Source organism: Onychomys torridus, chromosome 8 (genome assembly GCF_903995425.1).
Source record: "Onychomys torridus chromosome 8, mOncTor1.1, whole genome shotgun sequence".
NCBI lineage: Eukaryota > Metazoa > Chordata > Mammalia > Rodentia > Cricetidae > Onychomys > Onychomys torridus.
In genome coordinates this window covers 95,463,488-95,487,337 of record NC_050450.1, presented here as the reverse complement: position 1 = coordinate 95,487,337, position 23,850 = coordinate 95,463,488, and the positions used below count along the sequence as shown (strand labels likewise).

Here is a 23,850-nt window from a genome sequence, read left to right as displayed (position 1 = left end):
CAACCCAGAGAAGTTTGAGGGGAAGATCTCTTGTATTCTGTGAGATCATTCTAAATGCATTCTGGCTAGAATCCTGGCACAGTATCAAAACACAAAGCACAGCTCCATGCAGAAGATCATCCAATGTTCTATGTTGTTTTTTATTCTAGTAAGTCATCAATAGCTATGACACAATTATTTAGAGACACTGTTGAATCACTAGCCCTCTAAGCAGAGACAGCTTCAGGAGCTAACACACAAGTCCTGTTTTATTATTGTTACGGAGTTGTCAGGTGATTGAAAACAAACGGTAGGAACATACTCAGGTAAGGTGAGGCACAAACTTTCCGTCTTCAGACACTGGAAATGTGGAACATCTCTGCACCAACTGCAAAGCACAGTTACCAGGAAACCGGGGAGAGGAAAAGGCAGAGGGGCTCAAACACATTCACTATCTTAAAATTTTAGAAAAAAGCAAGAGTAAGAAAAGAACAACATATACACCATAAAATCAGTCTTTCTTTTTTAATGACCTCCAATTCTGTGTCTTTTCTAAAAGCATCCAGGCCTCACTGGAGATTATGTATCATCTCTTCTTTGGCTATGAGGTGTGTTGTTTTGTTAACCAGAGACATCAGCGAGTTCAGTTTCTGCGACCAGTCATTTAATAAATTATTTGGATCCTTGGGCCTCTGGAAGTTGATGACTCCAGCCAACCTGTCTACTTTAGCAAAGATGGTCTTATTGACGACTAGATTCGAGAGGAAGGCCTCTGACTCCTGTGAGAGACAGATAAATTAGATTAAGACGGATGATTACAGAGAGGAACATCTGAAAATTCTTCACCCATGAATACACAGGCTAAGATCACTGACAGTTGATTACCAACTGCTGACCATAATGACGTACTTACAACACCTGATCATCTACCGAGAGAAGAGAGAGTGAGTCTCCTATCAGGTGTGTCGACAGCTCCCAGCACCAGGGAGGTTGAGGTAAGATCAGGAGTCGGAGGGCAGCCTGGGCTATATATTCAGACAACAGAAATGTGGTATATTTCGACACCAATTGCAAATATAGAGTTAACAATGAAACCAGGGAGTGGAAAAGGCTAGACTCTGCCACCAACCAACACACACCACATCTGAGTGTCTCCATCTGAATCTAAATATGACCCTGTAGATTTCCCTTGGTGGTAATAGAGAAGGGTAGTATCAACGATGAACTGACTCTCCCGACCCCCTTTTAAAGCTTTATTTATTATGTATCTTGTGTATATAAGTATTTTCTTCGCATGTCTGCATACCAGAGGAGGGAATCAGATCCCATGGGACTTTAGTTACAAGTGGTTGTGAGCCACCATGTGGGTGCTGGGACTTGAACTCAGGACCTCTGGAAAAGCAGCCAGTGCTCTTAACTGCTGAGCCATCCCTCCAGTCCTTGTCTCCCCCCCCCCCTTTTTTTTGTTTTTCAAGACAGGGTTTCTCTGTGTAGCTTTGCACCTTTCCTGGAACTGGCTTTGGAAACCAGACTGGCCTCGAACTCACAGAGATCCACCTGGCTCTGCCTCCCGAGTGTTGGGATTAAAGGCATGAGCCATCCCACTTAAGTCTTAAAGGCAACTACAAGGCCACAGATAACACTATTTTGGTGTCCTCTTCTACAAGAACAAACCAGCCAATCAAGAGCTCTCCTTTTTCAGATGAACTATTACAATAGCCACTTTGCTATGCTTCTCAGGCTATTAATTCCTACATCTTTCCCCCGCTTTTGCAAGCAGGGTCTCATGTATGCCAAGCTGGCCTCAAATTAACACGTGGAAGAAGGGGTCATTAAACTCCAGATCCTCCTGTTCCCCAAGTGCTGGGATTATAGGTATGCCACTGCATCTCTTTGTTCTGTCAATGTACATACAAACGTGACCACACTACTCTTCCAATAAGCCCTGAAGCCATTCCAGTGAATTCAGTCCAGTCTTCCTCACAAATATTATTCATGCAGTATGTTTTTCTAAATTTTTTTTTGGGGGGGGCTTTTTGAGACAGGGTTTCTCTGTGTAGCTTTGCGCCTTTCCTGGAACTCACAGAGATCCGCCTGGCTCTGCCTCCCAAATTAATCAATGTAAATTTGGTTTTGGGGACGACGACCACTAGGGATTGAATTTAGATTCCCAGACCTCCAAGTGAAGGTCCAGCTAGCACAAACAATATTAATGTAACTTTACATTTTTCCTTTTGGCTATTTTTTAAAAGGTATTCGAGATAGTTGGAACACTTTAAATGACCCAAATTTAATAAAAGCCAGAGGTGATGGTGCATGTCTGAAATCCAGTACTTGGGAGGCTGAGGTAGGAAGATGGAGAGAGAACTTGTGTCTAATCAAGTAATCACCAGCAGTGATTACTGTTTTCTCACTCCCCGTCCACGAGGTGACTGACACACGTTCATACTCACATCCACAGAGAGGTCCAGAAGCTGTGCCATCCTTTTCATTGTTATCCGGGTGTAGTACTTGGCCATAATTCTGATGTTCTGTGACAAGATACACACAACAGTCATTAGCAGGGCTGAAAATCCAGCTGTTTACATATACAGCTAAGTTTCCTGGCAACATGGGACTCAAGAGCTGTTGCTTTTTCCATAGATTCTCCGGTAGAAAGAAGCTTTCTAAATTTCAAAGGAAAAACTGAACCCTCAGGTAAAGATTGGCTTCTGCAGTTCTTTGTGAACTTAGTATTTTATTGATGGATCATTTATTCATTTATTTACTGAAACAGCATCTCATTATGTAGCCCTGGCAGGTCTGAAACTCCATGGAGACCAGGATGACCTGTACAATAGAAATTTCAATACTTGTATTAATGGCACTACTGGTCTACCACATAAGGACTTGGAAGGCCAGTCTAGGTTACACAAGACCCTACCTGAACAAAACAAGACAAAACAAACAAACAAACCACACAAAGCAATTACATTTCCTCGTTTCTATGGGGAATGTGAAGTTAGATAAAGATTCTCCTATTACTCATCAACACCAGTGTTCTTAGCAAAACAGCAGGACTCAGGGAGAGAAGTGAGCTCTGAAGAGGCCTTTCCGCTGTCCAGCAAGGCTGAAAGCAAGAGGAGCCTCTGGGAAGCCTGAGGTGCTCTAGAGTCTCAACTCTACCTTTCCTTTGCTCTTTGGACACAATCAATGGCCTGATTCACTGATTGTTTTTTTAAGGGTCTCTTATAGCACAGGTTGCCCTCAAACTTACTATGTAGCTTGAACAACAGATCATAGTGCCTCTTCCTCTCGAATTACAGGTGTGAACCATTATGTCTGCCTTTAAAATTCTGGATTCTAGCCAGATGGTGGTGGCACACATGTTTAATCCTAACAGAAGCAGAGACAGGTGCATCTCTGAGTTCAAGGCCAGCCTAGTATACAAGTGGATTCCAGGACAGCCAGGGCTACATAGAGACCTTGTCTCAAAAAACAAAAACAAAAAAGTAAATAAATAAATAAATAAAAATTAAAAACAAAAAAGCTTATAGCTGGGCCTGGTGGCTTGAACTTGTAATCCTAGTACTTGGGAGGCAGAGGAAGAAGGATCAGAGCAAATTCAAAGCCTGCCTGGCTAGCACAGTGAATTCTAGGCTCCTCAGGGCTGCATGAGACCTTGTTTCCACACCCCTTCAACAGAAAGGAGTGGTTTATGCTCAAATTCATCTACTCTTAGTTCTAAGACAACCCAAAAGGTCAAATGAGAGCCAGCCAACTGCCTGGTTCTTACATGTTCCACGACTCTGTTCTTCAAGTCTTTCCACCTTTTTTCACCTTCTTCCGTAGAGCTGAAAACATCAGTTGCGGGGGTCTCAGGGGAGCCCTTCCGTAGCTCCACCCCATAGTCCTCAACAAGTGTGGACCAGCGCATCAGTTCCATTGTGGTAAAGAGCTTCAGCAGATCCCTGTAAAGTGCATGCAATTCAGTGTTTCGGATCTGCCTAACAGGGTTAGTGGTGTTAATCTCAAGCCCCAAGTCTAAGCAAGTGCTCCCCAACCAGAAACATCCTTATCATATTTATTACTGATGTGTGTGAGGGAGCACGGATTCCATGGTGTAGAGTATGTCAGAAGACAATTTGTGAGAGTTGGTTCTGCTTCCACCATGGGGTTGTGGGGGTGAACTGAGGCTGCCAGGCTCTGAAGCACCATTACTCACTAAGCCACAAACCTGAAACTTTCTGGGTGCTGACATGATGTAACAAGTAGAAAATTCCACGTGACCTTGTGGACTGGAATGTAGCCTGAGAAGTCTCAAATGTTAAACTTGTGACCAAGTATAAGAAAATGAGTCAGGAGGGTGGTGGCAGCACACACCTTTAATCCCAGCACTTGGGAGGCAAAGGCAGGTGCATCTTTGTGAGTTTGAGGCCAGCCTGGTCCACAGAGTGAGTTCCATGACAGTAAGGGCTACACAAAGGAACCCTGTCTTGAACAGATGAGGAAAAAAAAAAAAAAGAATCCCATCACTTGAGAAGAAATGTCTGTTTACATATGACATGCTCCAGATGGACATACTCTTGAAAATCATGAGGTACAGGCTATTAGTGATAAGACCTTTAAAAAGGGATGACTAACCAAAAGCTGCTAAGCCAGGCTTGACAGTGAGCTCCCTATCCTCTCACTATATATAAACACACACACACACACACACACACACACACACACACAATATAGATACATTAGTGTTTGTGGCAACACTAACTTGGCACTATCACAGTCTATTCCAATCTAGCAGCAGCCACTGCATGGGTGGAGGACCATCTTGAGTGGATTGTCACAGTAATGGAACTTACTTGTACTTGGGAATTTCTTCCAGCTTCTTGTCACTACTTATCCGGTGAACCAAATCTGACTGCTCATTGTCAAAAGGAGCCAGGATAACATAGAGAACAACACTTTTCAGGGCCTAAAAAAGTAGAAAACAACAGCTTATGTGTGACTGGAACTATAATGGGATTGAGAAAAAGCAAAGATTGAAATAGCTGTAAATTCTAATTTCTATTTTAAACTCAAAGAGTCTTAGAAGGGGTCACACATGGTGGAGTATACTTTTTAATCCGTGTACTCGGGAGGCAGAGGCAGGTAGACCTGTTAGTTTTAGGTCAGTGTTGTCTACATTGGAAGTTTCAGACCCTGTCTCCAAAAAAAAATTGAAGTCTTAGAAGGGAGCTGGGCAGTGGTGGTGCATGCCCTTAATCCTAGCGTTCTGAAAACAGAGGCAGGCCTATCTCTGTGAGGCCAGCCCGGTCTAAAGAGGGGATTCCAGGACAGGGATTCTGGAAACCCTTTCTGGAAAAACACAAAACATCTCAGAAGGGAAAAAAACAAAGCAACAAAAAACAACATCCCACAAGCCACCTTTTACATAAATTTCATGAAACTGTTACAATCTTTTTTTTCTGTCTTTCTTTCTTTTCAAAAGATTTATTTATTATTCTGGCCTGCAGGCCACAAAAGGGCACCAGATCTCATTATGGATGGTTGTGAGCCACCATGTGGTTGCTGGGAATTGAACCTAGGACCTCTGGAAGAGCAGCCAGTGTTCTTAACTGCTGAACCATCTTCCAGCCCTGTTACAATCTTTTCTAACTTGAATTACTACTTCGGCTGACTTTTAAAAAATATTTGGTGGTGGTGCCCAACTTTAATCCCAGCACTCAGGAAGCAGAGGCAGATGGAGCTCTGTGAGTTCAAGGCCAGCTTCATCTACAGAATGAGTTCCAGTATAGCCAAGGCTACACAGAGAAACAAAAGCAAATAATATGTGTGTAAACTAATAAAACAAATGGAGTTCTATTCAGCCATTTCTGACTTTAAAAAGAAGTTTCTTTAGTTTATGTGTGTAGGTCTGAGAATTACTTGTAGCAGCCGACTCTCTCCTTCTTCTGACTCCTGGGTTCTGAGAATCAAATTCTGGCCATCAGCTTTGTGGGAAGTGCCTTTATTCACTGAATCTATTTTGCAGGGCCTCAAATGAATTAAAAAAAATTCTTTGGACCAATGTATAAAGGAAAGTTGTGTTGTAAGTGAGCATAAACATTACACACAGGCACAAGCACCCTATCTTTTTCTTTACCTTAAAAAGCCAAGGCCTCAATAAGCTGCTGTGGCTGGCATGGAACTCACTATGTAGGACAGGCTGGCCTACACTTGCTGTGATCCTCTCATCTTTTAAAGCAGTTTTTACAGCAGCTGGCTCTGGTGGTGCACATGTTCAGTTCCAGTAGAGGGAGGTGGATGCAGAACCATCAGGAGTTAAAGGCTAGCTTTGACTACACAGAGTTTGAGGCTAGTCTGGCATACATGAGACTGCCTCAGAAAACAGGGAACAGGAGCCTTAAAAACAACAATAACACCAGGCGGTGGTGGTGCACGCCTTTAATCCCAGAACTCGGGAGGCAGAGCCAGGTGGATCTCCGTGAGTTCGAGGCCAGCCTGGGCTACAGAGTGAGCTCCAGAAAAGGCGCAAAGCTACACAGAGAAACCCTGTCTCGAGAAACCTAAAAAAAAAAAAAAAAAAAAACCAAACCAAAACAACAACAATAACAACAACTTCCCAAAGTAATTGTTATCTGTAACCTAGTGGGCATGTTCAGGATTTTTTCCAATATGGTCCCATTTAATCTGACACAACAGAAAGCAGCACTACAGGGCACATCATCATGGCCGTTAGTGATGTAAAAACAGGCAAGATATAAGTTATCCTTTCACTTTTATTCCCCATGCTAGGAATCAAACCCGACCTTCTGCCAGCCAGATAAGGGTCCAGACTGGGCTGCACCCTAGCCTTTTAGCCGTTCTTGCTTCAGCATCATTGTGGGCCTCCTTACCTGCTGCCACTTCTCATTCTCTGCCTGAATGCAGGGAGTGTCGTAGATGGCTCTGTAGTGCTTACAAATCGACAGGTAGGACCCCTCGTGCTGGTCCAGCTGAATCATTAAGTTATAGTACTTCAACTTCAAGTTCTGAAAGAAATTGACAAAAATAAGCTGGGCTTCTGGCTCCCAGCTCAGCACTTTGAATGTAAATACACTGTGCAGAGACAACGCTCACCTCTGTATTTTCTTCCTGGAAAAATTTGGTGTTGATTTTTTTGCTAATAATCTGTGTGCGAATGTAATCCTTCACGGCTAAACAGAGTCTCATCTGCTCCAGAATAAACTCCACTCGCTCCTTCTTCTCCATGGACCCATAGGTTTCCACCTAGCAGAGCAATTCCTCAAATAAGTTTCAATTCACTTAGTGGATCTTAAAACATTTAGCCAGGTCAAATATTAACTCTTCATATTTGTACAGTGTTGGCGATGATACAAAAAGCAAGCTATGGAGCTAGAGATCTAGCTCAGCAATAAAAAGTGCTTGATGTTCTTACACAGGACCCAAGTGCTGTACCCAGCACCCATTTCAGGTGCCTCAAAACTGCTTCTAACTCCAGGTCTGGGGGATCCGATAACCTCTTCTCCATGAACACTTGTGTGCACCAACACATACCTTTCTTTCTTCCTTCCTTCCTTCCTCTCTCTCTTTCTATTCCCCTCCCCCTCTATACACACACACACACACACACACACACACACACACACACACACACACACACACAAAATGGTGTTTTCAAGACAGGGTCTCATTATGTAGCTCTGGCTATCCTGGAACTTTGTAGACCAGGCTGGCCTTGAACTCACAGAAATCCACCTGTCTCTGTCTCCCAAATACTGGGATTAAAGATATGCACCACTATACCCAGCAAAATAAAGTAAATAAATAAATAAATATTTATTTATTTATTTTTAAAGCTTTTTGAGACAGGGTTTCTCTGTGTAGCTTTGGAGCCTGTCCTGGATCTTGCTCTGTAGACCAGGCTGGTCTTGAACTCACAGAGATCCGCCTGGCTCTACCTCCCAAGTGCTGGGATTAAAGCGTGCGCCACCGCTGCCCGGCATAAAATAAATTTTTAAGATACAAAAGAATGGAGTTTACTCATTAGTGTAAAATCCCACGTTAATATATGTAAGGGTTTGTGTAACCACTATCACAATGAAGACTCAAACCCACTCATGCCATCCTTTCCTAGTCACAAAGTTTCTTTATTCCTAAATCCTGGCAAACAAATAGTCTGTTTTCAGCACAGCTTTGTCATGTAAAGAATGCCAAATATACCTGGGCAGTGGTGGTGCAGTTTGTTTTTTTAATTATTTGTATATTTTTATTTTATTCTGCATGTTTTGTCTGCATGTATGTCTGTGTGAGGTGTCAGATCTCCTGTAGTTGGAGTTACAGACAGTTGTGACTGCCATATGGATGCTGGGAATTAAATCTGGGTCCTTTAGAAGCGCAGCCAGTACTCTTAATCACCGAGCCGTCTCTCCAGCTCTGGTGGTGCATGTATTGCGGTTATTTATAGCACTGTGAAACTCTTGAGAGATCCTTGAGGATCTCTGTGAGTTCAAGGCCAGCCTGGTCTACAGAGCGAGATCCAGGACAGGCTCCAAAACTACATAGAGAAACCCTGTCTCGAAAGAACAGAAACACACACACACACACACACAAAAACCTTGGATCAGTAGGCAGAGCTGGAGTCTAGGTTACAAGAATTAGCCACAGAGAGTATGAAGGCGTCAGGAAAATGGATAGAGACATACAGGAAGTAGTACGGAGGGACTTCAGAGATTTTTGCCATCTTTTTGGTCTGGAATGGGTGGAAAGATATGATTGCTAGGTCTCTGGTGAAAAAAAGGGAAGGTCAGCTGGTTGTTCCTCTACCACCTCTTGGATCTACCAGGTTTTCACCCTAAAATCTGACTCCTGAGTCTTTATTGGTAATAGTACAACTTAGATTTAAAAAAAAAAAAAAAAAAAGGCAGAGGTAGGCAGATCTCTGCGACTTCTAGGCCAGCCTGATCTATAGAGCTAGTTCTAGGACAGACAAGGCTACACAAAAAAAAAAAACCCATCTTAAAGCAAACAAAAAAGAATACCAAATATTAGTGAGCTGGGTAATCCTAGCACTTGGGAGGTAGACAGGTGGATCCTGGTAGACCTGGACAAGCCTAGTGTACAGTAATAGTTCCAGGGCTATACAGAAACCAGTAATAATAATCATAATCATAATCATAATGATGATTATGATACTCTGAAGGCAAAAAAAAAACCCAGATTTCAGTTTGGTAATGCCCTCAGGCTGGTCATTTAACATCCAAGAAGTTCAGTTTCCTTGGCTAGAAAATGGGGGAAACAGAAGTGCTGTGGAAGGTTAGTGAATGAAGTATATACAGCAGTGTTCTCAACCTTCCTAACGCTGTGACCCTTCAATACAGTTCCTCATGTTGCGGTGACCCCAACCATAAAATTATTTTTGTTGCTACTTCACAACTGTAGTTTTTGCTGCTGTTATGAATCATAATGTAAATATCTGATATGCAGGATATCTGGCATGTGACCCCGTGAAAGGGCTGTTTGACCTCCCAAGGGGTCATGACCCAAAGGTGGAGAACCACTGATATAAAGGCTCTAGGAATGGCCAGGGAAAAAGGATCAGAGAAGGAAGGCAATGCAGGGCACTAGACCCTTCAAGTTTTCCCTTCCTTTAGTACAGCTGGATAAGGAACTCAGTTGGAATGTCAGAATAACCTATTTAACCTAATGAGGAGCCTCTGATAGATCCTATAGAGTGTGAATTCACTAAAGTGACTTAAATTTTTTGAGCACAGTTCATGTAACATTTTCTGGTATGAGACTCCATGGCTTTTCTCAGAATGTTTAGCTCTATAAAGGGGACAATACACATATCCATTCTATCAGTTTGTGTCTTTAGAGAGCCCTGGTGAACACAGTCTTCAAAGCCAGGGTTCAGTATGCCAGGGAAACACTCATCACTGAGCTCTTTAGACTCCCAGATCTGGCAATTTTCCTTTGTCAAACCATTTTAGTCTAGAAATTTACTTTTAATCGATCATTCACTAAGAATAAAGCCAAAAATTTTAATTGTAGATTCCTAAGGCAAAGTAAGCAGTGCATTTACTTAAATTCTAAATAACTCAAATGTTCAAATAATTCCACAAAAGCTAAGGCCAATCTGTTGATGCTAACTTTTCTTCAAATTGTGTTTAGCAGGTTAGCTTGCAAAATCCAGGGGCCTAAAGAACACTGTGCTGTGTGCATGCTTACTCTTGGTGATTGACGCATTAAAATGAGCCACTTCCATCAGAAAATACTGCCAACTCAGCATCAAGTTTACCAGCTCCCAAAAGTGTTTACCTGCAACTCTTGAAGGATGGAGGCAGCCTCTTTCACATCTCCATTTTGTTCTTTTATAGTTGCTAAGGTTTTAGTCAGTCGAGCACGTTCAATTTCAACATAAATCTACAAATGGAAATTGATAGTATCAAACTCTTACAGAAACACGTTAACATTTCAAAGGCAGAACTGTACTATTAGGACTAACAGCTTCATCCTGCTGCACACTCCATCATTCACACACACTTTGAGACATTACACACAGAGTCAGGATACAGCAAATACATTTATAAAACATTCTCCAACGTTGGAGAGATGGCTCACTGGCTCAAAATCTACCTCTGTACCAAAGGACTGAAGTTTGGAGTCTAGTATCCACATCAGATGGCTCATAAAAGCCTTTAACCTCAGATCCAAGGAATCTGACAGTCATTTCTGGCCCCTGTGGGCACTGTCCCCCAATATATATAAATAAAGTAAAATAACTTAAAAAACATCTGTATTTTTCAATTTTGCTTTGGGAAACTAAATACAAAATTATTGTTAACAAGTAACAGGATCATAAGATGTACTAATGGCATAGAAAACAGAAACTGGCTTTAAAAGATTCGCAAGAGCCAAGCAGTGGTGGTGCGAGCCTTTAATCCCAGAACTCAGGAGGCAGAGGAAAGTGATCTCTGAGTTCGAGGTCAGCCTGGTCAATTACAGAGTGTGTTCCAGGACATCCAGGGCTGTACAAGGAAACCTTGTATCGAAAGCTCAGCATCTGAATCCTACCAAGGCTCTAAACCAGATTCATTCTTTGTTTTGGATGTTGTGAACTGAACTCAAGCTCTCATCTACACTAAATGTGTGCACAGCCACTAAGACATACTTTGTCTAAGCCTAATTCATCATTAAATACAAAACTAAGAAATACCTGAGGCCAGGTAAGGAGCATTACTTGTAATCCCAATACTCAGGAAACTGAGGCAGGACCTCCAGTCTGAAGCTAGCCTGGGCCACAACGCACACTATTTCTACCCCCATCCACTCTAATCTTGATCTTGCCAATAATTAACACTGCTATCCTTTTTTAGACAGGCTGTCATGGAATGCGTAGAGTGCTGGGAATAAAGGTGTGCGTACCATTACGCCTGGCTTGCTAGCAATTTTTGTAGCTATAAAATTAGATTTTTAATTTCCATCAAATTAAACACCAAAAATGTAAGTATAACTTAGAACCTGAGAAATGAGCATTCGTGATCTATAGCAACCTCTTCCACACCTATTCCCAAACCGGAATTTCCAGTAACATCAACTATTCAGATACTTCTTTATCTATTCGTGCATGCATGCTAATGCTGTGAAGCACACCTGGAAGTCAAGTCAGAGAATCTGTGGGTCCCAGGGACCAAATTCAGGATATCTGGCTAGGCAGCAAGCATCGTACTCTGGGACATATTGCAAGTCCACTTAATCATCTTTACACACACACACACACACACACACACACACACACACACACTTTCCCCCCTCATATCTATAATGTCTTGGGCCATATAGATTTTGACTCATTTTAAAGTCATGTAATCCAGTTACTCAAGAGGTCAAGGCAAAAGGAAGGTTAAGTTCCAGTGTAGGCTACACAGTGAGACCTTTTCTCAGTCTCAGGCTCTTTCTGCCTCCGCCTTACATACCTACCTAAAAAAAGCTACAGAAATTTTGGGATAAGACCACTTAATTCTGAGCCGGGTGGTGCTAGCGCATGCCTTTAATCCCAGTGCTAGGGAGGCAGAGGCAGGTGGATCTCTGTGAGTTCGAGGCCAGCCTGGGCTACCAAGTGAGTTCCAGGAAAGTCTGTCTCGAAAAACAAAAACAAAAAAACCCAAAAGGAGGCGCTTGCACCAACTGCTCTTCCAAAGGTCCTGAGTTCAATTCCTAGCAACCACATGATGGCTCACAACCACCTGTAATGAGATCTGGTGCCCTCTTCTGGCCTGTAGGGATACATGCAGGCAGAATACTGTATATATAATAATAAAATAAATCAATCAATCTTAAAAAAAAATGAGTATACAAAAATAACAATGGTTGAACTGAAGTGACAGCATTTTGTTTATTCCTTAAAAAATATAAAATATAGCCTGGCATGACGTCATACACCTTTGAGCCTAGAACTCAGGAGGCAAAGGGAGGAAGATTATCTAGGTGTTTGAGGCCAGTCTGGTCTACATAGTGAGTGTGAGGTCAGCCAGGGCTACAGAGAGATCTGGTCATAAAACAAAAGGAAAACTAACAACATCACCACACAAATATACTGACATACAATACAACAGCACATAACCCTCACTGACTGCAGGGAGAAGTCAGGCCAGCACAACTTACCTTTCCTTCCGTAACCATCCGTAGAGTATCAATCAATCTCAGCTTGACTGGGAGGTCTGTGATCTCCTCTACGTAAGTACAGCACTGCTGAACCATTTTTGCAACAGCCTAATAAAATACAATAAACCATTCATAATCAAAATTCATTCTTCAAACAGAAAAAAAAGTTTTGTGGGCTGGAGAGATGGCTCAGAGCCCTGGCTGCTCTTCCAGAGGTCCTGAGTTCAATTCCCAGCAGCACCCACATGGTGGCTCACAACCATCTATAATGAGATCTGGTGCCCTCTTCTGGCCTGCAGGGGTACGTGCAGATAGAGCACTGTGTACATAATAAATAAATGAGAAAGGGTCTCTCTAAGAAGTTCTGGCTAGTCTGGAACTCTCTATGTACATTAGGCTAGCCTGAAACTCCCAGCCAGCCATCTGTCTCTGAAGCCCTCCTGATGCTGGGATTAAAGGCATGTGACACCATACCCAGCTTGGGGGGGGAAAATTACACAGACAGATCCCAGTAGAATTTCAAACCATCTCTAGAATGTAATCAGAAGATTTGTAGGCTGTGGGAGCCTACAAAGGTTTCCTAGTGAGATTTGAGCTTGCTTTACACAACAGGGCTGCATTAGGGAACGGTCTGCACTTGGCTGTGCTGGGGCGAGGTCTTTTGCTCCACCCCGTGGCATTACTTTAAAGCCCTTTAGAAGAGACAGAAGGGCTGGTGGGTTTTGACCCAGGCCCTCTTGAGGTGATCCTGTGTTCCTACCTGTCTCTCTCCCTGTATATTTCTATCTAAATATTTCTCACTTCTCCCTGCTCAAGAGTACCCTACGGGAAAAAGTGGAGACAGGTCTCCCATAGTAGGTTACACAAATTTTCAATGAATTCAGAGATTACTTTCCTAAAAGCCCTTATTGAAATGCAGAGACACTGTTTGGAAAATTTTTATTTCTATTTGTTTTGCGTGTGAGCGTCTGTGCCATGACTCACAGGTGGAGGTCTGAAGACAACTTGCAGGAGTCAGCTCCTCCTTCCACTATGTGGGTCTTGTGGTCAGGCCTCACAGCAGGGGTCTTTACCCACTCAGTCATTTCTCTAGCCCAGTCTTTTGTGGTTTTAAAGCATCACGAACTCACTTGTTTTAACTGACTCCGCCGTTTTGACAAAAGCATAATATTTTCATTAAGTAAGTCCCATTCTTTAGCCTCATAACACATTTTTACTACTGCAACCAAGATGCGGGACGTGGACACCATGTCAGAGGCCTGCAAGGAAGAAAAGACATCTGAAGTAAACAGGGCAGCATCCAATCAATCACTGGTAAAAGCAGTCTGCATTACTATCTACTCACAGTTCGGGTCTGCTTTTCTAGAGAGAGAAGGGTTTCAATGACTTCTTGAAGCCGTCCTTCCTGAAACAAGAGAAAGCAATAAACAATGGAAGCACCAGCAACACAGACCCAGCATCTGACCCAAGCCTCTGGGAAGGTGAAATCAATGTCCATTCTAAAGGAAACATGTCATCCATTACTGCTTGCTTGGTTTCTCTCCATTTGTGAAAGGCTTGCTTTCCCAGGGGAGTCTTTAAGTTAGAGATTCTCACTCAGGACCTTGCGTGTGTGAGTACACGTTTATCTAATTAAGTGTTCTACCACTGAGCTACATTCCAGCACAGCACATAAGCTTTTTCTTTTGTTCCCCCTTCTTTCTCCATCCATCCATCCATCCATCCATCCATCCATCCATCCATCCATCCATCCATCCATTCATTCATTTATGGTTTTCCAAGACAGGGTTTCTGTGTACCTTGGCTGCCCTGGAACTTGCTCTCTAGACCAGGCTGGCCTTGAACTCACAGAGATCACCTGTCTCTGCCTCCTGAGTGCTGGGATTAAATAGGCATGCACCGCCATCACCTGGCTATGTATTTTTTTGTTTGTTTGTTTGATTGTTTTTTTTGGGTAGGGTATCGTGTAGTCCAAGCTGGGTCTCAAATTTCCTTGGTAGGCAAGGATGACCTTGAATTTCTACTCCCTTGCTTCCACAGTTACAGGTACACATAACCACATCTGGTTTATATGGTGCTAGGGGCAGAACTAAGTGTCCAGATGTGAGGCAAGCACTCTACCAACTGAGCAACAACCCCAGACCCAAACTTTTTTTTTTTTTTTTTTTTTAAGATGTAGAGAAGAGCCGGGCAGCAATGGTGTACACCTTTAATCCCAGCACAATGGAGACAGAACCAGATGGATCTCTGTGAGCTCAAGGCCAGCCTGGTCCACAGAGTGAGATCCAGGAAACTACACAGAGAAACCCTGTCTCAACCCCCCCCCCCCAAAAAAGAAAAAAGATGTAAAGAAGCACAAGAAAAATTGAACCTGTAACTACAATGATGTCTCATCTGAGAAAAACCCCAAGTCTTTGTTTTGCATTCTAATTTATCATCTCAGAGTGGTGATACCTGTTTATCTCGTTCTGTACAGAACTCTTAGCTGGTAGGATACTCAATAGTCTGAATAGAAGAATAAATGTTTTGAAGAAAATACACACAAGCTAGCCTGAAAGTCATTCTCTTAAGGAGAGGCTCATCCAGACTACACATACCCTGTTGAGAGAGGAGAGGAGGGAAGTGAGCAAGACAGGCAAGAGGCAGAGCAGAGAGGGAAGCAGGCAGAGTGGAGAGAATTCAAGTCGGAGGCTAGCCTGGGCAATTTAGCAAGACCTTGTCTCAAAGTGAAGAAGGGCCAGGGGTGCGGCTTAGTGGCAGAATCATTCTCTGACATACCCAAGGCCTTGGGTCTGTGCCCTTAGCACCCCACCCACTGTTTTTCTAGTGACAGTCATAGACAATTCATAAATGTTGACCCCTTCTCTCCACTCCCATTTAACAGCTTTTATGAGCTATGAATTTAGGTCATAGTTAATGTTTGGATTTTGCCCCATATTTCCAGGATAACCTGTAACACACACACACACACACACACACACACACACACACACAACTTTTGCTGGACGTTGGGCTAGGACTTGACCACGGGCCTCGTATATGTTGAGCACACATTTTACTATTGAACTACAGTCCTAGTCAAACCACAGCACAGACTGTTCAGACTAAAACCTGGGACATGAATATAACATGTTTTATTGGTTTTTTTTTGGGGGGGGGGGGCTTTTCGAGACAAGGTTTCTCTGTGTAGTTTTGGTGCCTGTCCTGGAGAGCTTGCTCTGTAGACCAGACTGGCCTTGAACTCACAGAGATCTGCCTGGCTCTGCCTCCATAGTGCTGGGATTAATGGCGTGCGCCACTGCCACCCAGCAAATAACTTTTTTTTTTTTTGGAATAACATGTTTTAACAATGCTTTCTAAGCAAAAAGGAACTCTAGTTCAGAGAGTCCCTGTGAATCCCATGTTCACCATGGATGGCTGAATGGTCAACAGTGGGTAAAATAATGGATAAACCTGGAAGGCTAGTGAGTCACAAAAGTCAAGAATCAGTGTTACGAAGTCAGCTGCAAATTTGACTGTCACCAAGAAGTTTAAGGGACTTGATGGGCCACAGAAGTATCAGCAGAACCAGAGCCCAGGCTCTTCCCATCCTGGTCCCCCAATCCTTCTACCACAGCACACTGCTTCCCTGTGCTCTGATGAATGTGCTTTGCTCAAAGTACTCTCTATAGGAAACAGGTTAGCATATGAAAATAAAGTAGAAAAAAAAAAGTTAAAATGCCAAACATCCTTTATTCACTAAGATGGCTGTCAGTGTGATCAGGTGGAGTGTAGAGGAGTACATGGCACTGTAACTCAGAAGCAGGACACCAAGGAACTGCACCCTACATGGGGGGAGGGGGGGTCACACTGTCAAGGACCATGCACTGCAGCATCAACCACATCAAAGGCCATCTTCTCGGAAAGGAGTCCTTGGCTAGTGTTCTCTGAAATCCCCCCTCCAGCACCTCATTTAATACTGGCCCCACCAGCTCTGCTTTGCAATGACTCTGAACTACATTCTAACGTTTGTTTACTGTCTTTGTAACCTCACTGAAATTTACATTCTGGCCCTGCTGTTTATCATGGTAGCTCAACGGGAAGCTTCATTAGTCAAACATGTACTATTGCTTCTATAGATACCTTTGTGGCTTTTTGAGACAGAGTCTCACTCTGTAGACCAGGCTATCCTCAAACCTGCAATAATCCTCTTGCTCTGGCTTCCATACGCCAAGCTTACAGGTGAGAGCCATCATGCTTAGTGTCTTAGTTACTGTTCTACTACTGTGAAGAGATACCATGACCAAAGCAATGCTGTTTTGTTTTGTTGTTTTGTTTCTGTTTTTTTGAGACAGGGTTTGTCCGTGTAGCTTTGGAGCCTGTCCTGGAACTTTCTCTTTGGACCAGGCTGGCCTTGAACTCACAGAGATCCACCAGCCTCTGCCTCCCAAGTGCTGGGATTAAGGGCGTGCGCCACTACTGCTCAGCCTACCAATGCAACTCTTCTGAGAGAAAGCATTTAATTGTGGCTTGCTTACAGTTTTAGAGGTTCATTTATCATCACAGTAGGGAGCATGGTAGCAATAAAGCAGGTACTGGAGGAGTAGCTGAGAGATGCATCCTGATCCACAGGCACAGAGAAGAGACTCTGGGCTTGGAACTGGCTTTTTGAAACCTCAAAGCTCACCCCTGGTAACACCCTTTCTCCAACAGGCCACACCCCCTAATCTTTCTAATTCTGTCAAATAGATTCAGTCCCTGGTAACTAAACATTCCAATATATGCACCTATGGGGGCCAGTCTTATTCAAACTGCTTGAAGGTAACTTTTCACATCTTATATAGTAGTGATTAGTGTACATTTCCTACCTACCATGTGGGCTCTGAGTTGCCCTAGGCCTGGACCCTTGTTTAATTGTAGCTTCCTTTATACCAAAACTTGTACACGACATGTTAAACCTATTCAGAAGATCTTGATGGCTTATAATTCTTGACTGTGACAGTAAGGAGGATGTGACAAGTTAATATGGCTGCCAAGCAGGTGCTGTTTGAGGGACACTACATCGACTTCCTTAAATAAATAAAACCACCTCACTTCTTCCTTCCACTTCTCCATGTTCAACCCATGACCACCATCTTCTTCTTCTCTGTTCACACAGCTCCTGAAATGCCACCTCTTCCAGGCAGCTTCTCCACTCCAAGGGAGTAAGATGGTACCAGCCATCCAACACCAGGGTGTCAGAACATCTAACTGTGTGACTTGTTCTCCTTCTTTAGAAATGCCTGTAGATGAGGTCATGTCTACAGAGTTTGCTCAATGTCAGTTAGTGCTGGGCATCAGTAGGTTCTCTAAGTTTGCCTCCATTATCCTGAGAGTGCCAACTGTAGTGATATTTTATCTGTGTCTCCCAATAAAATTTATCCGAGGATCAGATAAAATATCACCATAACCAAGGAACTAATACAAAGTCACCACAACAGCTGAATTTTAAAGCTTTATAGGATCTATTTTTTTTTAAGCTGAGGATCAAACCCAGGGTCTTGCTCTTGCTAAGCAAGCACTCTACCACTGAGCTAAATCCCCAACCCAGGATCTATTTTTTTAAAGGGCTCTTGTTTAAACTTAATCATTAAGCTGTTCGTTTGTTTTGGTTTTTTGAGACAGGGTTTCTCTATGTAGCTTTGCACCTTTCCTGGATTTCACTCTGTAGCCCACCCAGGCTGGCCTCAAACTCACAGAGATCCACCTGCCTCTGCCTCCCAAGTGCTGGGATTAAAGGCGTGCGCCACCACTGCCCAGCTCATTAAGCTGTTCTATACCTCATGCACTTTTTATTGCTAATATTCACTTAGAAAGCAGCTGCAGGTGGCTGCAAATAAAAAATAAAAAAAGAAAGAAAGAAAACAAAGTCTGGAGGGGCAGAACAAAGACTACAGACTACAATGTAAGACTGTAAACAGCCTCTAACCAACCATGAGTCCAGTACCCACAGTCCTCTGCACTCACTCTCAACTGCTGAACTGCTAATATCTGCAGCTCAGAGGTCCCTTCAGACTGAGTTAACACAAGGTGAGGAGACTTTTATCATCTCATCATCCTGCCTCTGGGTCCTCATGTGTCATTACAGAAGCATCAGAATGAAATAGGTATGTGCAGGCTGTGGAGGCAGACTGCTGGCTCTACATTTCAGTCTTAACACTGTATAATCCTGGGAAAAACAAAGTACTCTACAACAAATACTCTACAACTCTGACCCTCACCTTCTCTCTTAGGATTCATGTAAGATTAAATCACTAGCTATAAAGACAAGCCCACAACATAGAGTGGACATCTCGATTATCACTGCTGACATTTTCATAGCTAGGTGTTTTAGGATGGAAATACAGAATTGTTCTCGATCATGCCTGCAGGAGATGCGAAATGGAACAACCAAGACTGGCAAGTTTACTGCTCTAGACTTCAATCTGCCCCTGCACCCCCCAAGACAGGATTTCTCTGTGTAGCCTTGGCTGTCCTGTCCTGGAACTCTGTAGTCCAGGTTGGCCTTGAACTCATAGAGATCCGCCTGCCTTTGCCTCATGAGTGTTGGGTTTAAAGGCACGCACCACCACCATCTGGCCAGTCTGCCCTTTCAAGGCTTTTTGCTAAATGTGGTTTTCTCATCAGATATATTTACATTCTTCTTCCTAATAAGATTTAAAAATTTTTGAACATTTTGATTTGTGTGTATATGTGTCACACATGTATGGGTAACTTTAGAAAAGTGTTGGGATCCCTGGAGCCAGAGTGAGCCACCAAACCAGGGTGCTGGAAAGTGATTTCAGATCTCTAGAACAGTTAATGCTCCTAACTGTTGGGCCATTTCTCCAGCCCCACAGCTGATACATTCTCATCAAGTACCTATGCCCACAATTTCTACCTTCAAATTTCTTTTACATTGGAAATAAACAATGTCTGAAGGAAATTAAATGCAGAACTGATGGCCCTTTAAACAGGAAATGAGTTACAGCAAAAACTGATCACTATTCTTGTTGCCAGGTGACCTGAGCTTGATCAGCCAAAATAAACCACTGAACTTTAAGTCTTCTCACAAACAAAAAGAACAAAATTTTCTTCATAGTTATTGAGGTCAAAACAAAAATAAAACAGCATGTGCTAAAATGTCCCACACATTCCAGAGTAGAACTGTAACATTAAGTGGCAAAAGTACTTGCCTAACATGTAGGTGCCAGGATTTAATCTCCAGCCCTGGAAAGGGGCAAGGAGAAAAAAAACTTGTTAAAAACCTAAAAAGAGCTGGGCAGTGGTGGTGCATGCCCTTAATCCCAGCACTTGGGAGGCAGAGGCAGAGGCAGGCAAATCTCTTGTGAGTTCAAAGCCAGCCTGGTCTACAGAGTAAGTTCCAGGACAGCCAAAACCCTGTCTTGGAAAAACAAAACAAAACAACAACAAAAACATTAAAAGGGCTGGAGGATAGCTCAGTGGTACAGTGCCTGCCTAGCATGTTCTGGGTTCAATCTCTAGCAACACACACACACACACACACACAGAGGGAGAGAGAGGGAGAGGGAGAGGGAGAGGGAGAGGGAGAGGGAGAGGGAGAGGGAGAGGGAGAGAGAGAGAGAGAGAGAGAGAGAGAGGGAGAAGAGCCTGTCTCGAAGAAAAATTAGAAAAAAGAGAAAAGAATAAAATGCACAAGTGTTTAAAGAGATCCAAAACATTAACTAGGATTGAGAAAAATCTAAAAGTTAAAACTATGTTCTGGAAAAAAAAAGTATATCCTCCTGCCTCAAAGTCTCCTTTACTGATCCATAAACAAAAAACAGCACAACTCTCACACACACCTTGCTTCAACTGCGTCTTTAAAAGCTAAACACACACACAAACCTCCAGAATCCAAATGTTTTACATTTTAACTAGTTTAACAGGCCCAAAGAGTCTTTGTTCTGATCACATCCATTACTCATCAACTGCCCAGGAAGGCATCTGGCACTTGAGTTTGCAACTGTGGCATACAGACTAGGTGGCCTTTTCTTGGGCAACATTGTCTACATTCCTCTTCCAAACACTAGGATTGCAACTGGGAGCTATCATGGCTAGTGTAGTTGTACTTTCTAAAGCAAATGATGTCTCTCCCTTCTACAAACACCACTGTTCCAGTAACCTCAAAGGGGGCTTCAGGAGATGACTTTGGCCTCCAGGCATGTTTCCTTAATTCTTTAGCTCATTGGTTCAAATAGCATTTTAAGACAGATTAGCATCCAGTTCCTAAACATTGAAGTATTTCACATAAAAATCCATATTCCTGGGGCTGGAAAGATGGTTCAGCAGTTAAGAACACTGGCTGCTCTTCTAGAAGACCTGGGTTTGAGTCCCAGCACAAATATGGGTGTGTGTGTGTGTCTCACAATGTGTGTACAATCATATATGCAGGCAAAACACTCATATATATAAAATTTAAAAAAAAAACAAACTAAAATTCTTATTCCTGGTTTCCCATTCAAATCAGCACTGTCAATCAGCTTTGTGAATATACTGCATTCTGTACTTATGAATTAATAAGCTCTTTAGGTCCAAACAAACAACCCTTTGTATCAAGTGACTTTCAACACTAACTAAAGAAGAAATTTAAGGAGGTGTAATCCTTAGCAAAAACCAATAACATATCTAAAGAGCAAAGCTAGCTTTGAATCCCTGATTCTGGCTATTACTAACTATAACCTTGGGCAAAATACTTTCAGTCCCGCCTTCTTTATGTACAAAATGATATAAAAACTTGCCTGACACATAGCACAGAGTGTGGAGTTGTTTGGGTCAAGGTATGTTCTTATTCTATGATAGGGAGGTTTGATGGTGTAGCTCAATGGCAGAGCATTTGCCTACTATGTACATGACCCCAAGTCTGATCCCTAGCGCCACAAAACACATTCATTTTCTGCCCTCTCAGTCTCTGTATTTTTAATACCCACTTGTCTTTCCTATACCGTCCTCTCTAGAAACGACTCTTCTCTATCTCCATTTTATTTAATCTTACTCAAACCCAACACAAATGTCAGCTTCTCTCCCATAAGAACTAACAGCTTCCTTCTGTGTTCCAGTAACTCTCACTTGGATGGCTCACAATCATACCTGGGGTCCTGGGTCCATACATTTGTACTACCACTTTCCAGGTTCACCTTTGTCAAAGACCAGGCACACTGCCATGATTTATAAACGATTTAAGGTCGTAAATTGATTGGGCCACAGTAACATGAAAACCACTCTCTAATGCAGCCTGAACCTTGAGAGCCAAATAAATCAAACGTTACTTAGCGTCCCAACAAACGGCAGGCACTAAAACTGGACGTCAACTCCGATGCAAAAGAGGTGACCATCTATCTCGGGCTTGGGGGGCTTCGGGTTGCGGGGACTCCCGAGCGGACAGACCCGGGGTCTCCCACTCAAGCAGGCCCAACCCGGGCTAGGAAGGCACCAGGGATGCGCGCTCCAGCTCACAGGCCCCCTGAGGCCTAGGGCAGGCTCCACGCCGTGACTCAGCCCCTGGCGCCCGCCAACAGCCGGCCGGCCTCCCCTCACCTTGGCCAGCTTCTCGCACTCAGGCAGGCGCTGGTCCACCGTGGCGCTGTAGTCCACCTCCATCTTCACAATGCGCCCATCGGCCCGCTCCGAGCCGCCGTCCGCCATGGTCCCTGCCTAAGCGTCCCCTGCTGTCCCCCAGCTTCGGCCACCACTCGTCACTCACACCGGAAGCCGCCTGCACTTCCACTCAGGCAATGCGTCGGAAGCCCGCGGGAAGGACCCCGTGAGGCCCTCTGAGCCGGTCGCCAGTCAGGCAGTGCTGCGGACCGCCCCGGAGGCGGGGCGTATGGCGCGGGGGCAGGCCCAGGCATGGGCGGGGCGGGGCTGGGGGCGGGGCGGGGCTGGGGGCGGGGCGGGGCTGGGGGCGGGGCGGGGCTGGGGGCGGGGCTAGCGGCTCCAGTCTCCTGGCCCGAGCTGGGTTCCGGGTGTGTGTGTCTACGGCTGAGGGAAGAGAGTGTGGCCCAGCAGGCTATCTCTTACAGTCTCACTGACATCCGCTGCTTCGAAGCACGATTTACCAGAACCGTCGGTGAGCCGCTTGACTTTTCTTGGCGTTCGGTGTTCTCATCAATGAGTGAGGAGGCTAAAACTGACCCTGAAGACAAAAATTCTAAGGCTTTCTCTGATTGAGAATCTTGCGTTGATCTGTGGGATTTCTACTTGCTCCTGAGAGAAAAGGTGGCAGGCAGCTCGGAAATATAGCAAGCAGTGTTTCTTCGTTTTCACTCAGTCCACCGTGCAAGAATCCCTAAGACAACCCAGATCACATTTCCAAGAAAATTGCAGTTCTTTATTATTGTTATTGGTTTGTTTGTTTTTCAAGACAGGGTTTCTCTGTGTATCCCTGGCTGTCCAGAAACTCACTCAGTAAACCAGACTGGCTTAGAACTCAGAGATCTGCCTGCCTCTGCCTCCCCCTCCCTCCGGTGCTCGGATTAAAGGCATGTGCCAACGCTGCCTGGCTTTATTACCATTTTTTTCCATTTATTTAGTTATATGTCTATGTACACATGTGTGCCAACGCTGCCTGGCTTTATTACCATTTTTTTCCATTTATTTAGTTATATGTCTATGTACACGTGTGTGGAGGACAGAGGACAGTTTATAGGAGTCAGTCTTGCCTTCCATCCTGTGGGGCTTGGAGATTGAACTCAGGTCTTGAGGCTTGGCAGTAGGTGCCTTTACTGGATGAACTATATCACTCTAGCCTGGAAATTACAATTTTTAAGGCCCATACGAGTTTTATCATCTACACCCTCTGAATCTCTATGAAATAGCATAGGATCCTTAAAAAAACAAAACAAAAAAACCTTTCAGGCCAGGCAGTGGTGGCACAGGCCTTTAATCCCAGCACTCAGGAGGCAGAGGCAATCAGATCTCTGTGAGTTTGAGGCCAGCCTGGTCTATAAAGTAAGTTCCAGGACAGCCAGGGCTGTTACTCAGAGAAGCCCTGTTTTGAAAAAACAAACAAAAAGACTTTCAGAGAGCTTGGCTTGTTGGTCCATGCCTAATTTATCAGCACTCAGAAGGCAGAAGGTGTGTGGATCTCTGTGAATTCAAGGTCATTCTGGTCTATGTAGTGAGTTACAGGTCATCCAGAGTTAAATAGTGAGATCCTGTCTAAAAAAATACAAAACAAAACAGATGACTATATGTCCACACTAC

The 23,850-nt window shown here is 43.7% G+C and overlaps 1 protein-coding gene across 1 annotated transcript; it reads right to left on the bottom strand.

The window, feature by feature from the left end:
- Positions 1 to 119: 119 nt before the first annotated feature.
- Positions 120 to 22,403, bottom strand: Psmd12 (proteasome 26S subunit, non-ATPase 12). Its single transcript, XM_036197980.1, has 11 exons — positions 22,183 to 22,403; positions 13,973 to 14,032; positions 13,758 to 13,886; positions 12,628 to 12,735; positions 10,282 to 10,386; positions 7,081 to 7,230; positions 6,858 to 6,992; positions 4,821 to 4,933; positions 3,755 to 3,929; positions 2,433 to 2,510; positions 120 to 758 (listed from the first exon to the last, which is right to left on the bottom strand). The coding sequence occupies exons 1-11, from the start codon at positions 22,288 to 22,290 to the stop codon at positions 549 to 551; spliced, it is 1,371 nt and encodes a 456-aa protein (XP_036053873.1). The 5' UTR covers positions 22,291 to 22,403; the 3' UTR covers positions 120 to 548.
- Positions 22,404 to 23,850: the final 1,447 nt, after the last annotated feature.

What these genes read in the sequence shown, in the direction of transcription:
- Psmd12 (XM_036197980.1), bottom strand. Translation starts at nt 22,290, where the DNA reads ATGGCGGACGGCGGCTCGGAGCGGGCCGATGGGCGCATTGTGAAGATG. An exon ending in TCCAGGAAGAAAATACAGAG is followed by an intron (nt 6,993 to 7,080) that starts GTGAGCGTTGTC and finishes AATTTCTTTCAG; the next exon opens with AACTTGAAGTTGAAGTACTA. An exon ending in GAAGAAATTCCCAAGTACAA is followed by an intron (nt 3,930 to 4,820) that starts GTAAGTTCCATT and finishes TGCACTTTACAG; the next exon opens with GGATCTGCTGAAGCTCTTTA.